The following is a 20,402-nucleotide window of genomic DNA, read 5'->3' as shown; positions in this document are numbered from 1 at the left end:
CAAAAAAGAATCATGAAAATCGGTTCACAAATACCGGAGTTATCGCGTAACATACATACAAAAAAAAACATACAGTCGAATTGAGAACCTCCTCCTTTTTTGGAAGTCGGTTAAAAATATGAAGTGTAGTAATAAGTGAGTTAACTAAACTAACCCAGCGATCCCGCTAGCTATGTAAAATATGTCGCCCTTCTGCCACCCTTCACCCCAGCACGCATTAATTAATTTGTTGCATGCAACTATGTATGATAGCTAAGTAAGCTAGCTTCGTTCGCGGTGTGGCCTGCGCTTCATGTGAACTATCTCCGATATGCAATTTTCATCGATATTATTCTTCGCCGTTTAAGCAATTTATTATAAATAAACAAAACTGCAATAATTCTAAAAGTTTTATTATTCTCTCGGGATCTGCTAAATAAGCTATCCCTGTTTTAATAGCTCTTAACAGAGGCCTTGAGAGATATATATGAGCATCTCTTTCACAAGAAGCTCTATAGCTTCTTGTGAAAGAGTTCTTCCAGGGAAGTATTGCCACCTAAATTATTTCTGCCGCCAAGCAGTAATGTGAGCATTACTATGTGCTGCTTTTGAAGGGTAATGCTGGTAAAATTATAGGCACATGGCATTTGTCAACTGTCGTAGCGTGTATGTCGTATGTTGTAGGGTGACGGGCGCAGTGGCAGTGCGCCTCAAATGTTTGCAGTTTAAAGCTCTGATTGGCAATGCAACTGCTATGGACAGGCGTGTCAGTCATGGACACACATATATAACCCCAAACTCACGAGGGAAATAAATGTATGCCATACCACTACTTCTGGCCCGGGAATCGAACTCGGGATATCTGCGTGACACACCAGATTGGCAACCGTTCGACCACTGAGGCAGTCATTTCATTTATTTCCTAATCTGAAACCAATTACACAGGCGTTTCCTTGTAAATATAGATAGATATTCATAAAGATGATTCAAAAAGTGAGCCGTAGGGTAAATAAAATATTTTTTGTTGCGTCGCCGAAGTGACAACAAAATGATTCGCAAAAATTTTCTCTCGAATCTTAAAACCTAGTACAAAAGGAAAAGTTATTAGATTGAGGCCTCAAAGATGTTGAAACCGAAATACGTGAGCGTAGAAAATGCGTGCGTATTATATGACAGTAATATGCTGAAAATGTCGTTTTGAACATCAATTTAGGAAATAGAAATACATAGGTATATGTATTTCTCCAGCAAGCACATAGAGAAATTCTTAACGTTTGCTACTCGCTCCATAGCCCAATTGGATCGATCTTCGTATCAATTATAAACACAAACTAATGGAGTACTTTCACAAAAAATAAACAGATAAATACATACATACTTCATGTCCTTATCCCATAAGGTTAGGTAGAGAAAACAACCATTTGCTACGGTCCTGCCACACATCTTTCGGCTCATCAAGACGCACACGCATAGTCATTTTCATACGTCCTTTTTTTAATAGTTGCATTGCCCCAGGGAACTTTAAATCACTGAGAGACACGTCCACGGACATAAGTTAACAAGTCCCAGTTGCCTGTAATTTCACCAGTACTCTTACCCTTTAAAACCGGAACTCAGAAATGCTCACATTGCTTACCGCTTACCAGCACAAATAGTTAAGGTGGCAGTACTTCCTTGGCCGAACTCTTTCACAAGGAGCCCTACTGCTACTAAATATATATATTCCATGTTCTGCACCACACAAAGCCCGTCTTGCAAATGCCTCCAAATCCGGCAGGCTTACAGGTGACAAAACATTTCAACTTCTAATTACTTTGTCTCAGCTCTATTGCACAAATTCCCACATTTTAGCGACTCTAATTTCCAACAAAGGAGCTTTGTAAATGTCTTTTACTGGTGGATAGAGACGGCTTCATTGCGTTTCTTCGTTACGTTTACAGAGAAAGTTTGTTTGAAACAAGTGTTTCACGTTTTTATGCTTTTAAAACTTGTTTTTTGTTGGAACTGAACTACACATATCTACGATCTTAATGTCGATGAAATTATAGAACATTGAACATTTGTCTACCTTCGTGATCAAGTGGCACAGTGGTTTTCATGGTGTCACCCTTTCTGAGGTCAAAGATTCGATCCCCGGCCGGATCATTGTAGAAAAACTAAGTATTCTAGGGTTTTGGTGTTTGTACCCACGTCACACCCCGGATACTCCATACAACGGTCGAAAGTTATTTACCTACTACTACTACATACAGCAAAGCGCTATCTGCACATGCGCAAATTTAAATTAATTAATTTAAATTTTACTGGACCAATCATTGTTGCATGCATTTGTTGAATTTGAAGCTGTGCGGCATGAGTGAGGCTATGATATGAGGTGAGCTGTGAGGTGGGACATTTTTATGACATGAGGTGTTGTGACAAACTAACCAAGCGAGTGGTACAAACCAGTTGCCTCGTGTATGGGTAACTCAACACTACTACACATCCCTCAAGGCCTCTATTAAGGGTTATTAAAACAGCGATAGCTTATTTGGGAGATCCCGAGAGAATTGGTATGACAGAAAAACCGAAACTGAAGCTCTGACATGAAATTGACGATATCTATATACAAATCCAAAATTCCATATCCCGAACAACTATCATCAGAAACCTGCATATACAGGTAGGTAGCCGGTTAACGATATTGCAGCACTCAGCCCCTGCAGGTATACAACTGTAGAGAAGCAAACTATACACGTTTGCGGTATTCCACTTGAAAACATAAAGCTTGAACAAGTTGTTTAAAAAAATAAAATGAATGATGATAAGAACTAGTGCAATAACAGAGTTTGTAATGGTATAATTCAATGGTATAAGTGGTCTGAAGGCAGAGCAAGTGAGGCTTACTCTGTGTGTTGAGGATCCACCAGCACAATGGTTTTGTCACGGTTTGATATATCCCCATTTCATTATATTGTCTCTACATCGGTCAACTTGAGACATGGGACTATTCAAGGATTTCCATATTAGTGCAACTCGTGCCCGAAGGGAAAACTTTCGGATGGGGCAATAAAATTTGGCGTTTGGAAAAACCCTAGTGAAACCAAAGCATTTGCCATTACATCGTAACCGTGGTATAACATAACCACATGCGATTAAAAGTATCGTGAAAATAATAAGTAGGTACTACACGAAACAAATTGTGTATATTATGTGAAATGTCTACTATTTAAGTAAAAAAGCCCTGGTTGCCTAATGGTTGCACTACAGTCTCTCAAACAGAGGGTAGTGTGAGGGTTTCAGAATTTGTGTGCGGCTTGTGTGTTTATCAGAGCTTTTCGGTGAAGGGAAATATTGTGAGGAAACCTACACACATCTACAAAGCAATTTAATGATTTTGTGTGAAGTTCCGTGCAGTGCAGCTTCCTGCCATTTTGCAGTTCAATGGCTTCAAGGCAGAAGCGTAAATTCGATTCGTATGTTTCCAGTTGAGTGAAATGTGCATCCAGAGAGGCAAACAATACTACAACTCTCTGCTCGTCTAATAGTTAGAAGAACTAGATATTCAATATATGAACAATTCGTTGCTACATTTTGTGTTCATTAAAACTAGAACGGAATTGTTCAACATTTCGTTATTCCAAATCAAATCAAACCAAATCATTTATTTGCATGTCACAGTTACAGTACATTTTTAAATACAATTTAAGGTGTTATGTCATTGTATAGGATCATGTGACGCCCTGTAAGGGCATGGCAAATTACAGAGGGGCATTTATAAATTATACTAACAAATTTTTATCAACAATGTCGATGCATGCATTCAATTCGTTATGATGTTAATACGTACTTAAGCTATTAATCATTCAATATTAAAAAAATAAATAATAATAATAATAAAAATTAACAATTCATAAAAATATCAACATTATCATATTTATGGAATGAAAAGTATTTACAAAATAAAAATAGGTAATAGTCTTAATATTATTAAATAAATGTCAAAGGCAATTTCATATTATAATTTTAAATAAATTCCAGCAATGTCGTATTATTATTATTATTCCTCCAAATATTTATCACAGAAATATTCATTTATATTGTAACAGCATTTTTTATTTTAATTAACAGGTTTTCCAATGTTTTATCAAAGTCAAAGTCTTTTACTATGTCTCTAATGTTAATTGGTAGATTATTGTACAATTTTATAGTCATATAATGAGGACTTGACTAGTTGCAGATTGGTAAGGGTAGTTTCTAATTTGTGTAGATTTCGATTATTCCTTTTTACGGTTGCTATTGTCGCATAGAGATTTTTATGTTTTCTTACAAATTTACAAGACTCGAGAATGTATATTGAAGTTACAGTGAGAATGCCATGTTTTATAAAGAGAGGTTTGCATGATACCATTTGGTTGACGTTTGTTAATATTCTAATATACTTTTTTTGCAATGTGAAAATATCTTTAATATCTGAACTGTTACCCCATAAAATTATTCCGTACGAGATTATCGAATGAGCTTAAGCATAGTATGCCGACAGAGAAGTTTCAAAATCGGTTACTTTTTTCAAATTTCTTAGAGCATAAATGAATGACGACAGTTTGCGGGCCAGTGTTTGTATATGTTGCTTCCAAGTGATAGTGGAGTCGATTTCAATTCCCAATAAAGTTGCGGAACTAACAGTTTGTAAAGGTGTATTGTTGTGCTTATTATTTCTAATTCGTTTTTTTGAAATGGTCGAAATTGTATTAGTTTTGTTTTATTTATATTTAGTTGTAAATTATTCATTTGAAGCCAATGTGTCAATTTGTCAAGTATTAAATCTAGTTTTTCAGATAATTCAACTGTGTTGGAGCAAGAAGTTACGATAGATATGTCATCCGCAAAGAGAGTGCACTGATCTTTCAAAATGTTTGGGAGGTCATTTATGTATATTAAAAATAATGTACAACCTAGAACACTTCCTTGCGGTATAGAACCTTTGATAGGGATTGAATCAGATCTAATATTTTTTATTTCGTAGTCGTTGTTTTTTGTACTGTTGCCCTCCACTAGCTGTTGTCTATTACTAAGATAAGATTTAAACCAATCATGAGCGATTCCACGGATTTCTGTTGCGTATTCCCTTTTAATACTGCCACCTTACATTTTATTTCTGCCGCCAAGCAATTATTGCTCATCATAATGTTTTGAAGGGTAAGCGTGCTTGTGAAATTACAATCAAATGGGACTTGTCAACTTATGTCTCAGGGTGACGGGTGCTCAGATCGTTGCGTTTATATCTTGGTGGCACTGGAACGGGCAAGCGCGTCGATTACCACCACGCGTACGAATTGTTCGTCCCGTCACATAGTATCATAAAAAATATATGACAGCATTCAGATATACAGAATCTCTTTCATTACAATTCAATGCAAATTTCAGAACGAGGTAGTTGACATACTATGGATCTGTGACGGTATTGCACATTGCACACCACGGTCTAGATACGAATCGTACCTACTTGTGTTCACACTTTACTTTATTCATAGATCTCTCATGCGTTCATTTGCGGCGGAAGTGGGCCAAACCTCCCCCTCTTTCCATCGTAGAATGCACCAATCTCGCTTAGGGTTTGGATAATGGAAAACCATACACGTTAAGTTCACTCAAAATTTTCAACTTAGGTACTTGTTTTAGGTACTATTGCATATCAAGGTACTATAAGTTAATCCTTTATCGTTTAACTAGATACTAATTGTAAATACTTACTACTGCTATTCTAGTTGCAGAGTTTTTTCGAAATTATATTGAAAAAGAAACGCAGATTTGTTGGATTGTAAATAGAAGTCCTAACCACTAAACATTAAAGCGCATTTTGATTGAAGACCATTCGCACTATGATTTTATTCTATGGAAAAAAATATTAGTCATTCAGTAATATTATGCACACTATGCGTTACGTTTTAAAACTTAAAACCGAAAAAACACGTCGCAAATTGTATTTTATTTTTTGTTAAATAACAAAAAAATGACTACGATTTTTTTTATAACATCAAGTCCTCACTTGATATGACGAACAAGTTGTACGCCTGATGGTAAACTACATGCCTGTCCATAACAGTTGTAGTTGCACTCAGACCTTTAAATCGCAAAGATCTGAGGGGCACTGCCACTGCGCCCGACACCCTGAGACAAGTCCCATGTGCCTGTAATTTCACCAGCACCCTTACCCTTCAAAACAAGAACACAGCAATGCTAACACTACTGCTTGGCGGCAGAAATAGATAAGGTGGCAGTACTTCCCTGGACGAACTTTTCACAAGGAGCTCTACTGCTACTAAAATTACCATACCATTTAACATATGCCGGAGCTTAAATATGCGAAATATTAGCACACAATATTTGACGTTTATGTCCTTCATAGTCGTCACCGTACCTGGGTAGATAAAACTCTGAATTCTTTATTATACTCACTGGCGTAGTATCCAACATCATTGTTGACGTTGATGTTCCCAGCGTCTTCTGCCGCCAGCATGTGCGTATCCCACACCGATCGGTATTCGGGATCGTGGAGAACGTCGTAGAGAGCGTCTGGCTCCACGTCCTCGAATTCGGCCACCACCTGGCACAAAAAGAGAGATATGGAGTGTTAAATAGGACTTACGCGGATAAAACGTGGGCTCTGCGCGTCGCCGCCGTCGTTTTATTTCAGAACCTCGTATATTATGTCGATATTGGATATCAATATATTGGAGGTAATCTCTAGTTTGAGACTACGTTATTACGGTGGCACGTATTTGTTTATTTGCTTACTTATTTCACCTCATATAAATACTTTCGTGGGCCATTCGATGTATTCTCAGTTAGAACCAGTTGATAAAAGTTGTTTTGAGTTTTTATTCTATTTAACGACGAGAAACAATATTTTTCGATACAATTTTTAATATATTTGGAGCAATCCCAAATGAAAAAAAAAAGAATCCAATTAATATTAGTAAAAAATAAGAAGTCCCTTAAAACTCTTAACGTATTATAAAAGATCAAAGGAACTCGACTATTAAAGTAGGTAGTGCCAAGGGCAAATTGATTCACCACGGATTCTGAGAAGGGTCTTAGTAACCTCGTCCAAAAGTAATTTGTAAAAGTTGTATTGGCAAACGACTTATCGACTCATGAAAAGCGGTGGTGTAATGGAAAATTGCTTTGCTTATGGTTTGATAAGTTTTAAGATAGATACGTAATAGTTCACTTTCACTTTGACTGATAGGGTTAAAAATTTGATTTTCCACAAATATCATGAAAAACTGCTACTTAGCAGAAAAAACTAGTACGGTTTTCAGAAAAATAAATCTACAAAAACACGCTATAATTAACTTATTAAGAACTGTATGGGAAAGTATCAATAATAGGGAAGCAGTATCTACAATCTTCATGAGCATGACGAATGATTATGTGTCACATAAATTACTATTAGACAAAATATACGAGTACGGATTGAGAGGATTTGCATATGATCTAATAAAACCATACCTATGTACAAAATCGCTAACAGGAAACACATAGGTATTACATAAAAGGACATAGACACGGGAAAAGTAGCTAAATCAAATATAAGAATTATAGAGTACGATACACCGCAGAGTGGTATTCTAACTACTCTTATTTTATTCTTTATATTAACGACTTGCCAGATCACGTTCAACAAAAATGGTACTTTTGTTGGAAAGTCTCTATGGAATAATTATCACTATGTATAAATTTAATGAATACGAAGAAATTTTAAATAATGCACTAAGTGATACTATAAAATGGCTACAATTAAATAATTGTGTAGTAAATTTGGATAAAACTAAGTTTAAGCAATTCTATACGCCACATAAAATTTAAGTAGTTATAAATTATGATGAGACAAAATTTTTGGGCATAATGATTGTCACTCCGGCTCATAATTGAGAATTATATTACAAAAAACGGCTCTTTGTGCTTATCACGCATAGCCTCTACTTTGCCATATGGACTGCTGCTCTGGGGAAACGCTCGTGCAACACATATTTTGCCACTATTTAAAACTCAAAAGAAATGTGTCAGGGCCATGTTTGGTGTGGGTCAACGAGAGAGTTGAGTTACCTTACTTTAGGAAACTGAAGATATTTAGCCCTATAGCCGACCTACATTTATGAAGCTGTATTTTTGTCAAACAAAATCTAGGCAATTTTCATTTAGTCAAAACTAGATATCCTATTTCTACACAGGGACAGAAATAAAAATAACCCAAACAACTTCATTTTACAGTGGAACGATGATGTATTAGCATATTGTAGACAATTTAAAATGAAATTGCATAATTTGTTATTTGTTCAGTGCTACTACAATATTGATACTTTTTTACTTGATAATAAAATTTAGCTAATGTATCTTATATTTTTTACGTCTTATTTTTTTTTATAAAATCCGACTTTTATTTATGCTATTGTTTAAATTTTACTTTATATGCATGCTACATTAAAAGTAATACAAGAAATGTGTAAATATTGTACGATTTAATGTACCTAATATATTATTACATCTACATTGTTAACTACTTTTCAGCGAATAAATATCCCGTATTTTAGGAAATTAACATTAGCAGCGTCTTCCTTCCATGCTTAAATGTGACCGCCTATAATCAGTGGCGGTTAGAAAAAAAGCAGTTGAGCTGGTGTTGTTTTTACGATATTCAAACCAGCAACAAGTCAGACAGTCCCCTTAATTAATAGATATAACCGCAGGTTGTAGACATTTGCAATACAATCCTTAATATCGTGCGACAGAAAATCTTAAACCGACAGTAGTACCTGTGACTAAGCTGATTCAGTGGTTGGTGTGACAACACTGATTGCTGCTTTGGTGAAAAAAACAGGTACGGTAACCACGCGGGTTATATACAGTCAAACAACTCTACCAATAAATAAAAATACTTGTTTCTAAACGGCGAACGGAAAAAATGTAGCTAGTTTTATGTTCTATATTCAAAATCAACACAAAAGCGAAAAAACGGTTATTAAAAGTTTACTGAGATAAAATTGACGCTCGAATACACGTGAAAAGAATCTGAACGAATAGTCGATAAAATACATTGTGCCTTCCCTCGCGAAGGCTTCATAACTTTATTTGTTATGCTAAGAGATAGCTTTTGACACTTTTCATTTTTTATTAATAGCATCAAAAAAATCTGATAAAATACGTTCCTCCTGCTTTCCTGCCTGAAAAATAATGGAACAACAATCTCGCTTAAAAAGGAAGATACCATTATGATATTATTTCAATGCTTTTAGACTCTTTTACTCAGTCGTAATAAATTAATGGCTTCGTAAACCAAATCCAGGAATAATGTTACAGAATATTCTGCGTAACGTGAAAGTGTAAAAGCAATAAGGTAAAAATGTCAAAATAATCGGTGAAAATGCCAGAGCGATTGGGGTAACTTCCGGGAGCAATTTCGCACTTTTCCTTCGAAGAAAAGACTGCATCAATCGTGTCGTATCTCTTGATCTTTAATTTTCTTAATGCTTGGCTCTTACTTTAGATGTAATCTTAGTGGAGCTAAGCAGTATTGAAGAAAGCACTAACTAAGCGGGTTAATATACTATTGCGATGGATAATCGGCACGTTGTGTCGTAGTTAATACATTCCTATCTAAGACATAGAAAGCTTATTAAGTACCTGTACCGAACCGTAGATAATCGAATAAAGAAATAATTGTGTAATTTTCGGCCGTTTTCAGTGGCCATTTTTAATATTTAAGTATTCAAGTAAATTATCGTGAAATATTAAGTTACATTTCAAGGTCGCCGCCGTGGCCGATGCATGGCAGGTTCCATGGACACACACATAGACACACAAATTATACCAACATTATGTAGGCCAAATATAAAGGAGAAATATCCCGGCCCGGGAATCGAACCCGGGACCTCTACTTGGCAGACCAGCTTAGGAACCGTTCAACCACCGAGGCAGTTGATGCATGTTATAGAAGTATTTCATGATAATATTCGACAATATGTAATAATAAATATTGCATAAGGTTAAGCATTTGTTGATTAAATCCAAACGCACCTGCAGACATACATACGTAGCAACCATTAGGTATGTTGAAATTTTGATTAAGCTGTGGAGGCTCTTCGTTTATATTAGTTGACATGAGATGTCTGCAAAATGCACATGTTGTTTGTTATAGCCAGTTGCATCAAGCGATTTCAAATTTGTGATGGACTCCCTGTATATAGGAACTATTGAAGTACTCTGTAACGCCCCTGCTCCCCCACATGCTGTGAATATGGCTAATGAAAATGATCCACAGCGCTAATAGAAAGGCTCTATTTAACCCGGGATGTTAGACTACAGAAGAAGCGAGTGACATTCGTATAAGTAAGTCGTATAATAATTTAGGACGATAAAAGCTGTCGCTGCGTCAGTCATATATCTCGTACATGGCGAATTACGATCTCGGTTATAGGAAATTGTGTAATAAGACTGCCTGGCGCCTTATTTGCATTTGAAATAAACGACTGAAATTGAATAGAATTACTATATACATATAATACGTATGTTTTATTCGAACTAAAGAAGATTTTATTGGCACCTACGTTAACGGTGAAATGTTTAGAATTTAAAATAATTACGTCTTTATGTTATTTTGAAAAACCGATCTTAAATTTTTCTTTCTTTCTCTCTTTCCCTATGTTTGTTACATCTATTTGCCAAATTATTGAAATCGGTTGAAGTGGGTGAAATCCAATAAACGGTATTCATCCTATAATTTGCCACCCTTAGAGGTGGGATATTTTCTTCAAATTTGAATTGGACCACTACTGAGGTACCCTTTCCAACAAAAAAAGAATCATCGAAATCAGTTCACAAACGTATTATTCCGACGTTTGTGAATCGCGTAACATACACGCAAAGAAAAAAACAGTTAAATTGAGAACCTCCTCCTTTTTTTCAACTGCCTCCGTGGCCGAACGGTTACCATACCGGACTGCCACGCAGAGGTACCCGGGTTCGATTCCCGGGCCGGGAGAAATATTTGTATGGCCTACATTTATTTCTCTCGTGAGTTTGGGTGTAATTTGTGGTTGTCTATATGTGTGTCCATGGCACCCGCGACACAGGGTTACCCTAGTGCGGGGCTATGTTGAGTGTGTGCGTTATTATTATTATTATTTTCCAGTCGGTTAAAATACCTGACTTCTTCGATTTCTTGTTTTCTAACTTTGATGATCGGGATTATGAAGTCATTAATTTAGAGATGAGCCGTTCTTATAGTCATGATTTTTTTATGATATTAGCGACGAGACGAACAAGTCGTGCACCTGATCATAACAGTTACAGTGCCACTCAGAGATTTAAATCACTGGGGTACTGCCACTGCACCCGTCACTTTGGAACATAAGTTGACAAGTTCCATTTGCTCGTAATTTCACCAGCACCTTTAACCCTTCAACACCGGAACGCAGTTATGCTCACATTACTATTTGGCGGCAGAAATAGTTAAACTGGCCTATTTCTACCTCCCTGTTTTGTTTCACAAGTAACTCTATTGCTATTGAAAACTGTCGAGTATTTTCAGGGTCATATTTTTTTACCAATTCTTCTCACGACTCATTCATTTGCAAAAAAGTTAAAGAAATATACAGAATTACAAAGGTAATACGAGTAAAAGTCTACAAACAAGCAAACCACTGGCCCTTAAACAAATAAAACCACCCTAAACAAACTGCTAAAACAACAGCGCTCGTGCTGACACAAAACAACAAATATTTAACGTCGTCGCTGTTTAAAATAAAAATCAATACTTCTCACCTACTCATATGTGCTAAATTAGTGGTCGGTAATTAGAAATTATATCAACATGCAAGCAAAGCTTTAACTCGGATGATTAACTGTTGACTTGTTTCTAACCAAAACAAAAATAAAAGATTTTTTTGAATCGAATTGCAGTCTACAGGTTGGCGTGGAATGTGTAGTGTAAAGTCACTAAATCTCCGTCTTGTCGGACACAGCAACTGACAAAAGCGATAAAGAAAAAGTGACATAGAAATTTCAACAAGCACTTTTCAAAGAGATTAAAACGGTGGAAACAGACCTTGACTGTTCGTAGAGCGCCGTGCGCGGCATCCTCGGACCAGACTTTGACCCCGTCTTTCTCATATTCCACGTTCCAGCCGTCTTCTTTTGCTAGGAGGGTTTTTAGGGTTTCGAAGTCTGAATCGTCAGCGACTCGCGCTTCGCCGCGCGCCCAACCCGCGCCGCCCATCCGCGCGCGAACATCACAACGCGACTGCAGGGCTTACCGCTCAACTGGCAATCCCCAGTCGATTTTACACGCATGCGTACTGCACACCGCCATTTTTATTTCACTTTTCAATTTTTTTGTATAATTCGAAAATTAATCGGCCAGTGGAGAATTTCAGACGGGAACAGAAATTTCTAGTGACGCTATTATATTGCCAATACTAAAGAGCGTTAAGGCAATATGACACTTACGTCAACAAAAGCACATAAATTATAGACCGTAAGATAAAGTTTACATGTGTAAAACATAGTATATGATAGTTTGTTACTCCCACACTTTGACATTAACCAGAGCTGTTCAAAGAAAAATATACAAAATGTTCCACATTTTGTTTCCTAAATAGCATTATTAATATTTCGTACTATTAGCAAAAAAGTGTTGTATTTCTAAAAGCGACATTTTTGAGTAATTAAACAAAATAAATAAGAAAAAAAAGTACTAAATAAAACTAATATAAGAGTTTATTCATTGTATCATATTTGCCACCAGCGAAACGACATTATAATAATAATATGTTTAAGGTGATACGCCCAATATGCAAATAATTGATATACAAACGATCTATTTTCAAGGTATAACAATTTTTAATGTAATTTTAAAGAATTTAATCACTCACGGGATATAATTAATAAGTGCTATAACAACAAAAGGTAACAAACCTTCAATATAACAAAAAGTTGGATAACATTAATAAACCTTAGATAATTAATGGTGTAAGTATTAGCAGTATAATACGAAATAATATAAAACTAGCCTAACCTATGGGAAGTATCAAGTGTACACGCAGATCACAGGATGTCCTACGAATATATAATAATGGGCTTAGGATGCTTCTGGGGTTACCCCGATTCTGCAGCGCATCAGGTATGTTTGCCGAAGCGTGCGTTGATAGTTTCCAAACTATCCTGCGCAAACAGGTAGCTTCAGTGATGCAGCGCGTGCGGGACAGCACCAGCGGTCTCCTGTATACCATTCTGGAGCGGGTAGATTGCCCGTTAGCATGGCACTGGAATGCGTGTCACTTGCGTTCCAGAGTCGCTATGTATAACATTAAACAAATTAATTATTTAATATATAATTTCATCGTTACTAACATAGAATAACAAAATTGTTACTAACATAATAATCTCAGTACAGAGTACTAAAAAAACCGACCTCAAAAGTACGTGAACTACATCTACTTGCCAAGTTTAATTGAAATCGGTTACAGGAAAGTGCGCAAACCCGGATTCATCCCCTAGTACGCCACTATACGGAACTTGACACAGGAGATAATAAAAATCGGTTCTCACTACTCAAAGTATATTGAGAGAGAAAAACGCCTTGAATTGGAGAATATCAAAATCAACCATTATAATTAATTAATTGCTCCTTATAATAAAATTTAGGCGCTATTTATAAAAGTGAATCTTCATGCGTGAACAGCCACCCTTAGAGGTGGACGATTTTCTTCAAAATGGGATCACTATGGAGGTACCGTCTTTCCAACAAAAAAAGAATCATCAAAATCGGTTCACAAATACCAGAGTCATCGCATGATATACATACAAAAAAAATACAGTCGAATTGAGAACCTCCTCCTTTTTTCGAAGTCGGTTAAAATATGAACACTAGTTTGAAATAAAAGATAATTATTATTGTTATTATACTCTACTACATTAATACTGACAGTTACATCAATCGTTTCTTATACCCCGTGATATAATGAGTGTGTGCGTTATTATTATTATTATATTTTATACCATGCAAGAATATTTCAAATGTCTCTAAACCATAAATTAATTATATCCGTTGAGTGTTATTTCAACAAAAAAAATATCATATACACATAAATTAAAATATTAATTTAATAATAATCTATTGTTATGAAATTAATCGCATAACTAATAAATCATTAACAGATACTTTAAATGTCATAAACTAATAAGCATAAGGTCAAAATATTCGTCAACTTTATAGAATGGATTTTCAATTAAATTTTTTTTATCTTTGTTTTGAATTATAATTCGGGCAATTCGGATATAGTCGGTGGTAGTTCATTGTATAATTTTATCTTTAGACAGTAACCTTGCTTAGCAGTTCTTTCTAATCTCGTTTTTGGTACTATTAGTTTGTCTTTGTTTCTAGTATTGTAAGTGTATACATCTCTGGTTCTTTTTAAGTTATTCTTCTTTTTATGTACTTCCTTCAAGGAATTACAAATAAACAATGATATTACTGTTATGACCCCCAATTTAACAAAAAAGATTTTTGCGGATATTCTTCTTTGGATACCACTGATTATTCTTATCGATCTTTTCTGTTACACCAGAACGCGTTTTACATCGGCGCCGTTGCCCCAAATTGTCACAGCGTAATTTATTATCAAATGAATGTATATACAACACAGTCAACAATGTATTTTTGTCTATTAATGGCTTTAATTTAAGAAGTGCATAATTTCCAACTGCTATTAGATATGAGTTTGATGACTCAAAGTATTATCAATAGCATAGCCTAGAAATTTTGTATTTGATATAAAATCTAGCGTACGTTGTTTTCCGGAGCAATATTTCATAAGTTGTTTTCTCTTTATTGAGTAGTATACCGTTAGCAGTAAACCATTCGTCTAATAGGCTAACTACGTCATCAACTTCTTGTGCCATAACTTCCCCTTCCTTATCTTTTATCCCGACATGGGTGTTATCAGCAAATAAATTTACAAAGCTCCACTTAGGCAAGCTGTTTGGCAAGTCATTTATATATATTAGAAATAATTTTAATTTAATTTAACTTACCCACCACTAACACTAATTTAATTTACCCACCTACTACTGCAAAAAATATCAATGGACATGTTCAGCTGACGAAGTGGGATGCTAACGAGGTGTTAGCAAGACCAAAGAAAATACTCTTATAGTTTATTTAAAAACGAAAACAAAGTATGAGATGTGTACGAAACAATGACAAATTAAAGAAAAGACGCCAAAAACAAGTATATATTAAAATTGAACATTGACTCCACTTGGCTATGATGACCCACTGAAGACGAGGAATGCTTATAAAATATCGGATCGAACAATATCGAACACTTGGCGTATGCCTATTTACCTAAAAAAAAAAGGTGGTGAATGCTACTCGTATTGTCATTTCCTTAGAGGATATTACGGAAATGACAATACGAGTAGCATTCACCACCTGGCTCATGTGATTTAAGTCTACGTGTCTATATTGTAACTTTGTATTTTATAACTGTTTTTAAAGATTCAACCAAAAACAAAGATCTGCAATAAGTACACAGAAAAATTCGTAAGGTCCGCTAAGTAAGGTTCGTTCTGTGACTTAGTTGGCATAGTGTCTGGCAAGGTTTGTTGGAAGACGTTGGTTCGAATCCAAACCGTGTTCGATCTTTGTATTAATAATTATTATAGCTAGAGGGTTAATTACACAAAAAAATAATTTAATATTATGATACGTACTAAAGCTTCAAATGTACCCTTAATAAAATGATTTAGTATGCACAATTAACGACACAAGGTAGGTATGGAGTACGTGGTTTATTATTATAGCAACTTTTACAGAGTACAAAAGATAGTCTACGGATTTTTAAAATTTTTTCATATATTATTTTTATAAATCGATACATCCAATGAACACTACGGCAACTTAATTTTTTGATCATTTTCTGTTATATTTGTAAACAGCCATATTTATTTACTAATATTATGCTCCATAAATTTTGTGGGGAAAAAAAAATAGAGAAACAAAAAACAAACTGAAAACAGAGCAAGTCTAAAAATTAATTTGTTAGTGTTGAATACTACGCCAACTTATTATAAATATAAATGTAGTATCAGTGCGAGAATGGCTGCTTTTCAGTTAAGAAAGAATAAATAGGTCGTCGGTTTAAATCCCTATGGCTGCATGCTGCTTTAACTTCTAAGTTATATGTATTTGAGAATATTTAGAACAATACCTCTCGCTAACGGAGATAACAAAAATATACAACTAAATAGTTCTTTTATATAACTAATAATTAATCTTAAAATACTTTACCTGTTATTACACTTTTCAACTCAGTCTGAAAATTTTGAAATATTTTATAACACAGTAATAGATGGTAATAACCTACATGAATTACTAATATTTAGTATACCTAAATCATCCGACCTTCAAAAAATATAATAACTGCTGTATATACTTCCAAGTTGATTAAGCGAGTCTGGTCTGCTGCACCTAATGACAGAAATCCGACGACAGCCGAACGAAACACGAAGATTGCCGAGATATATTAAGAAAATAGCTGTGAAAGTAGTAAGTACCTCTTTAGATAGCAAAGATATGAGGCACACCGCCACCGCGCCCGTTACCCTGAGACGTAAGTTGGCATGTCCTGTGTGCCTGTAATTTCATTAGATAAATTCCGCATGACATTGACTCAATCACTTTGCAAAAAATATATAATTAAATGAAGGATATATACTGATTACTTATAAAGTAAGAAATTACGGTTTCTAAAACTTTTCGCGATAGAAATAACACAAACTTACCTCGAAATTTTATAAGTAAACCGCTGTATTCAATAGGTACTTTTCATAGACCATAGACATATTTTTTTTATATCGACTGATTTAAACAGAACACTTATAGTATACGATATACATTTTTCAAAAGGCTGTAATTCCGTTTGCAAAAAAATTAATTCTGAAATAAAGCCAGTGTTCCTGACGCTCTACTCAAGCAAAATGAACCTTATTGGTACGGGAAAAAATAATTTTAATTCGAGCTGGTAGTATCGAGTCTTAAGTAGTAAAATGTTTGTCCTTCGGAACAGTCCAAGGGTTCGAGGTATGAGGCGAACCTCATATTGCCGTAACCGGGCTGCGCGACGCGGCGATACATTGGAACGAGCAATACAATATTGAAAGAAAAACTGAATAATTTTTTTAATATTATACATGGCGACTCTCGAACGCAAGTGACATGCATTCCAGTGCCTTACTAACGGGCAATCTACCCGCTTCAGAATGGTATTCAGGAGACCGCTGGTGCTGTCCCGCGCGCGCTGTATTACCGAAGCTACCCGTTTGCGCAGGATAGTCTGGAAACTATCAACGCGCGCCTCGGCAAACACACCTCTGCTCTGCTGAATCGGGATAACCCCAGCAGCATCTTAAACCCATTATTATATAGTCGTAGAAGATTCATACATTTATATATGCGTGTACACTTGGCCCACAGGCTGCACGTGTAGAAAGTTTGGCAGTATGCCTTGAACAAAGTTGTTTTGACTACTACATTATAATATGCAAACCTGCCAGCATGTTGCTTCTCACTGATAATGCCCTACGCTCCCTCTCTTTGTCCAGGTCGTCCGCGTTAACCCAGTGCCCATGTACCCATAATATACATTTTATATAAACTTTTCAGATATATAACTTTCATAAAGAATGAAATGTATTTTAAATATAATCCCAGTGTCAAATTTAGGTGCTACGACGAGACTTGCGGGGATGGTTCGAAAGCACATTAATATCAATCTTATATCTAGAATTGATGCTTTCCCTAGGTTAGGCTAGTTTTATATTATTTCGTACATGATACTGGTAATACTTATGCCGTTAATTATCGAATGTTTATCAATGTTATCTAATGTTTGTGATATTGAAGGTTTGTTACCTTTTGTTGTTGTAGCACTTATTAATTTTATCCCATGAGTGATTACATTCTTTATAATCTCAGTACAGAGTACTAAAAAAACAACCTCAAAAGTACGTGGAATTACATCTATTTGCCAAGTTTTATTGAAATCCGTTACCGGAAAGTGCGTAAACCCGGATTCATCCTAGTTCGCCACTATACGGAACTTGACACAGGAGATAATAAAAATCGATTCTCACTACTCAAAGTATATTGAGAGAGAAAAACGCCTCGAATTGGAGAATAGCAAAATCAACCATTAAAATAATTGCTCCTTATAATAAAATTTAGGCTCAATTTATAAAAATTAACCTTCAGGCGTGTACAGCCACCCTTAGAGGTGGATGATTTTCTTTAAAATTAAATGGGACCACTATGGATGTACCCTCTTTCCAACAAAAAAAGAATCATCAAACTCGGTTCACAAATGGCGGAGTTATCGCGTAACATACATACAAAAAAAACATGCAGTCGAATTGAGAACCGCCTCCTTCTTGTGGAGTCGGTTAAAAAGAAGATGCAGCAAGCAGAGACGGGAGTCGTCGAGCTGCGCCGGGCGCATTTTATAAGAGTCAATATAATGTACGACACATTCTCTACTAAATAAATTATACTATTACATTTCTTCTAACAATAGAGTAAAGCCGCGCTACTACGCCCGGCGCAGCCTGTGTCGTCGTCAAAATATAACTTGACTTCACAACAATAAGACACATTTTATTGAAAAATAACGTGATTTCTTCTTACAGTAGTCAGCTGATTCTTCCTCCATTAACATATTTAATAATATCTCATTTCACAATCTACTAAGAGATATATTACTTCAGCCGCGTGTTTGTCACTAGACGAACTGAACAGCACTGTACACTACTATACTGTACTGTTCACCATCCACAGCTTCGCGAGTGCTCGCGATGGCTACTGTAAATGGCAATTTTTGGTGGAAACAGGTCGGCGAGATTTCAATTCTTGTCTTGCCTCGTCTCGTCTCGCCTTACTAGCTTTTTTCAGTGGAAAAGCATCTTTAGCGTGACCGAAGGACGAAAAATTTTACTATCAATAATAAGCAATAATTATTTATTATACCTAATGTTCATTAAAAAAATATATAACTTTTCCAAATCCAAGTTGTGACAATATACGTATCTTATGTTGTAATAGCGAAAGATCATATCTATATCTATATCATATCTATTCCAGAACTCTACTCAATGCTCAAGTCAGGATTTGAGCAGACTTGAGTATGATTTCAAGCACTGGAAATACGACCCTAATGGCAAGGCTTTGAGTATGATTTTCATTGCTCACTGCAATACTCAAGTCCTGACTTGAGTATTGAGTAGAGTTCTGGAATACGACCCTTAATTGATTGACAATATTTACAATACTCTCAGTACTGAGTACTAAGAAATCCGACCTCAAGGGTCATCCCCTAGTTTGCCACCCTTAGAGGTGAAATATTTTCTTTAAATTTAAATGCAACCACTTCAGAGGCAGGCCCCTCTTTCCAACAAAAAAAGAATCAAAGAATCATCAAAATCAGTTTACAAATTTTGTAACATAAAAACAAAAAAACCAGTCGAATTGAGAACCTACGCCTTTTTGTGAAGTCGGTTAAAAACTTTGATAAAACAAATGTGGGTTTGGGAATTCACTATATATTAAATTTCAAACCCGAATTCGTTAAGATGTTACACTAAGGCCTTTAAAATCTAACTTTTGTAATGTTTTCAGGCAAATACAACTTTGCCTATTATCGATTATATTACTGAGCCTATATTATCGATTTCTCAATAATGGTTGCGTTATTGACTAACGTTCCGATATTGAAATCGATAAGTGGCGTGGTTATCTTTGTCTCGGAGTAGGAGTGAATATGCTTTAAAAGCGATTGTAACGGAAAAATCAAGTCAGTTATTTTGAATGGTTTGAATACTTTAAGGTATTTTGTAAAATTTCACGAACAATAAATATTTAAAAGTATCCAGTGTTCTTCTATTTATACTTTAAACAAAATTCGTGCCTGTCAAATAGATGGGTTACAACATGGTTACAACCTAGCAACTGAGTATAAAACAATACATAACTGTACATAAAGTAAAATAACGGATGACGGCATAACATCTATTCATAGTGTGGCTGAAGTATAGTCAGACGTTCGTTACGTAACTTAGACAAATACAGGCGAACAAAAACATCTTAATTATTTAATGTGGTTTAGAAACCACACGCGTACTCCTATTGTTTTGTATAGATAAAAGCTTCTGGAAAAACCCGGTTTTGTACGTAAATTCGAGAACGAAAAAGCGAGCAGGGAAGGCTATATCATTGTATACGACAAAGGGGTTAATATACAGGGTAACCGTCGGTTATTTTGCTTGATCGAAAGTTTAGAGCCCTTAAAGACCGTCTTTTTTTTGAAGACGAAGTAAAATGACATTTGCAG

General features: G+C 35.5%; 1 protein-coding gene across 1 annotated transcript in view; it reads right to left on the bottom strand.

Annotated features, from left to right (window-relative positions):
- LOC113227117 (START domain-containing protein 10-like) overlaps positions 1–12,238 on the bottom strand; it is a 38,710-nt gene extending 26,472 nt beyond the window's left edge. Inside the window, exons 1-2 of the mRNA XM_026459995.1 lie at positions 12,068–12,238; positions 6,418–6,565 (exon numbers count right to left, since the gene is read on the bottom strand). Coding sequence (XP_026315780.1) covers positions 6,418–6,565; positions 12,068–12,238 — 319 coding nt within the window. The remainder of the gene's footprint in view (positions 1–6,417; positions 6,566–12,067) is intronic.
- Between the last annotated feature and the right edge of the window lie 8,164 nt (positions 12,239–20,402).

Source organism: Hyposmocoma kahamanoa, unplaced genomic scaffold (assembly GCF_003589595.1).
Source record: "Hyposmocoma kahamanoa isolate Upper Pololo Valley unplaced genomic scaffold, ASM358959v1 202, whole genome shotgun sequence".
NCBI lineage: Eukaryota > Metazoa > Arthropoda > Insecta > Lepidoptera > Cosmopterigidae > Hyposmocoma > Hyposmocoma kahamanoa.
The sequence above is the reverse complement of the archived record's forward strand: the minus strand, read 5'-3'. Positions and strand labels throughout refer to the sequence as shown.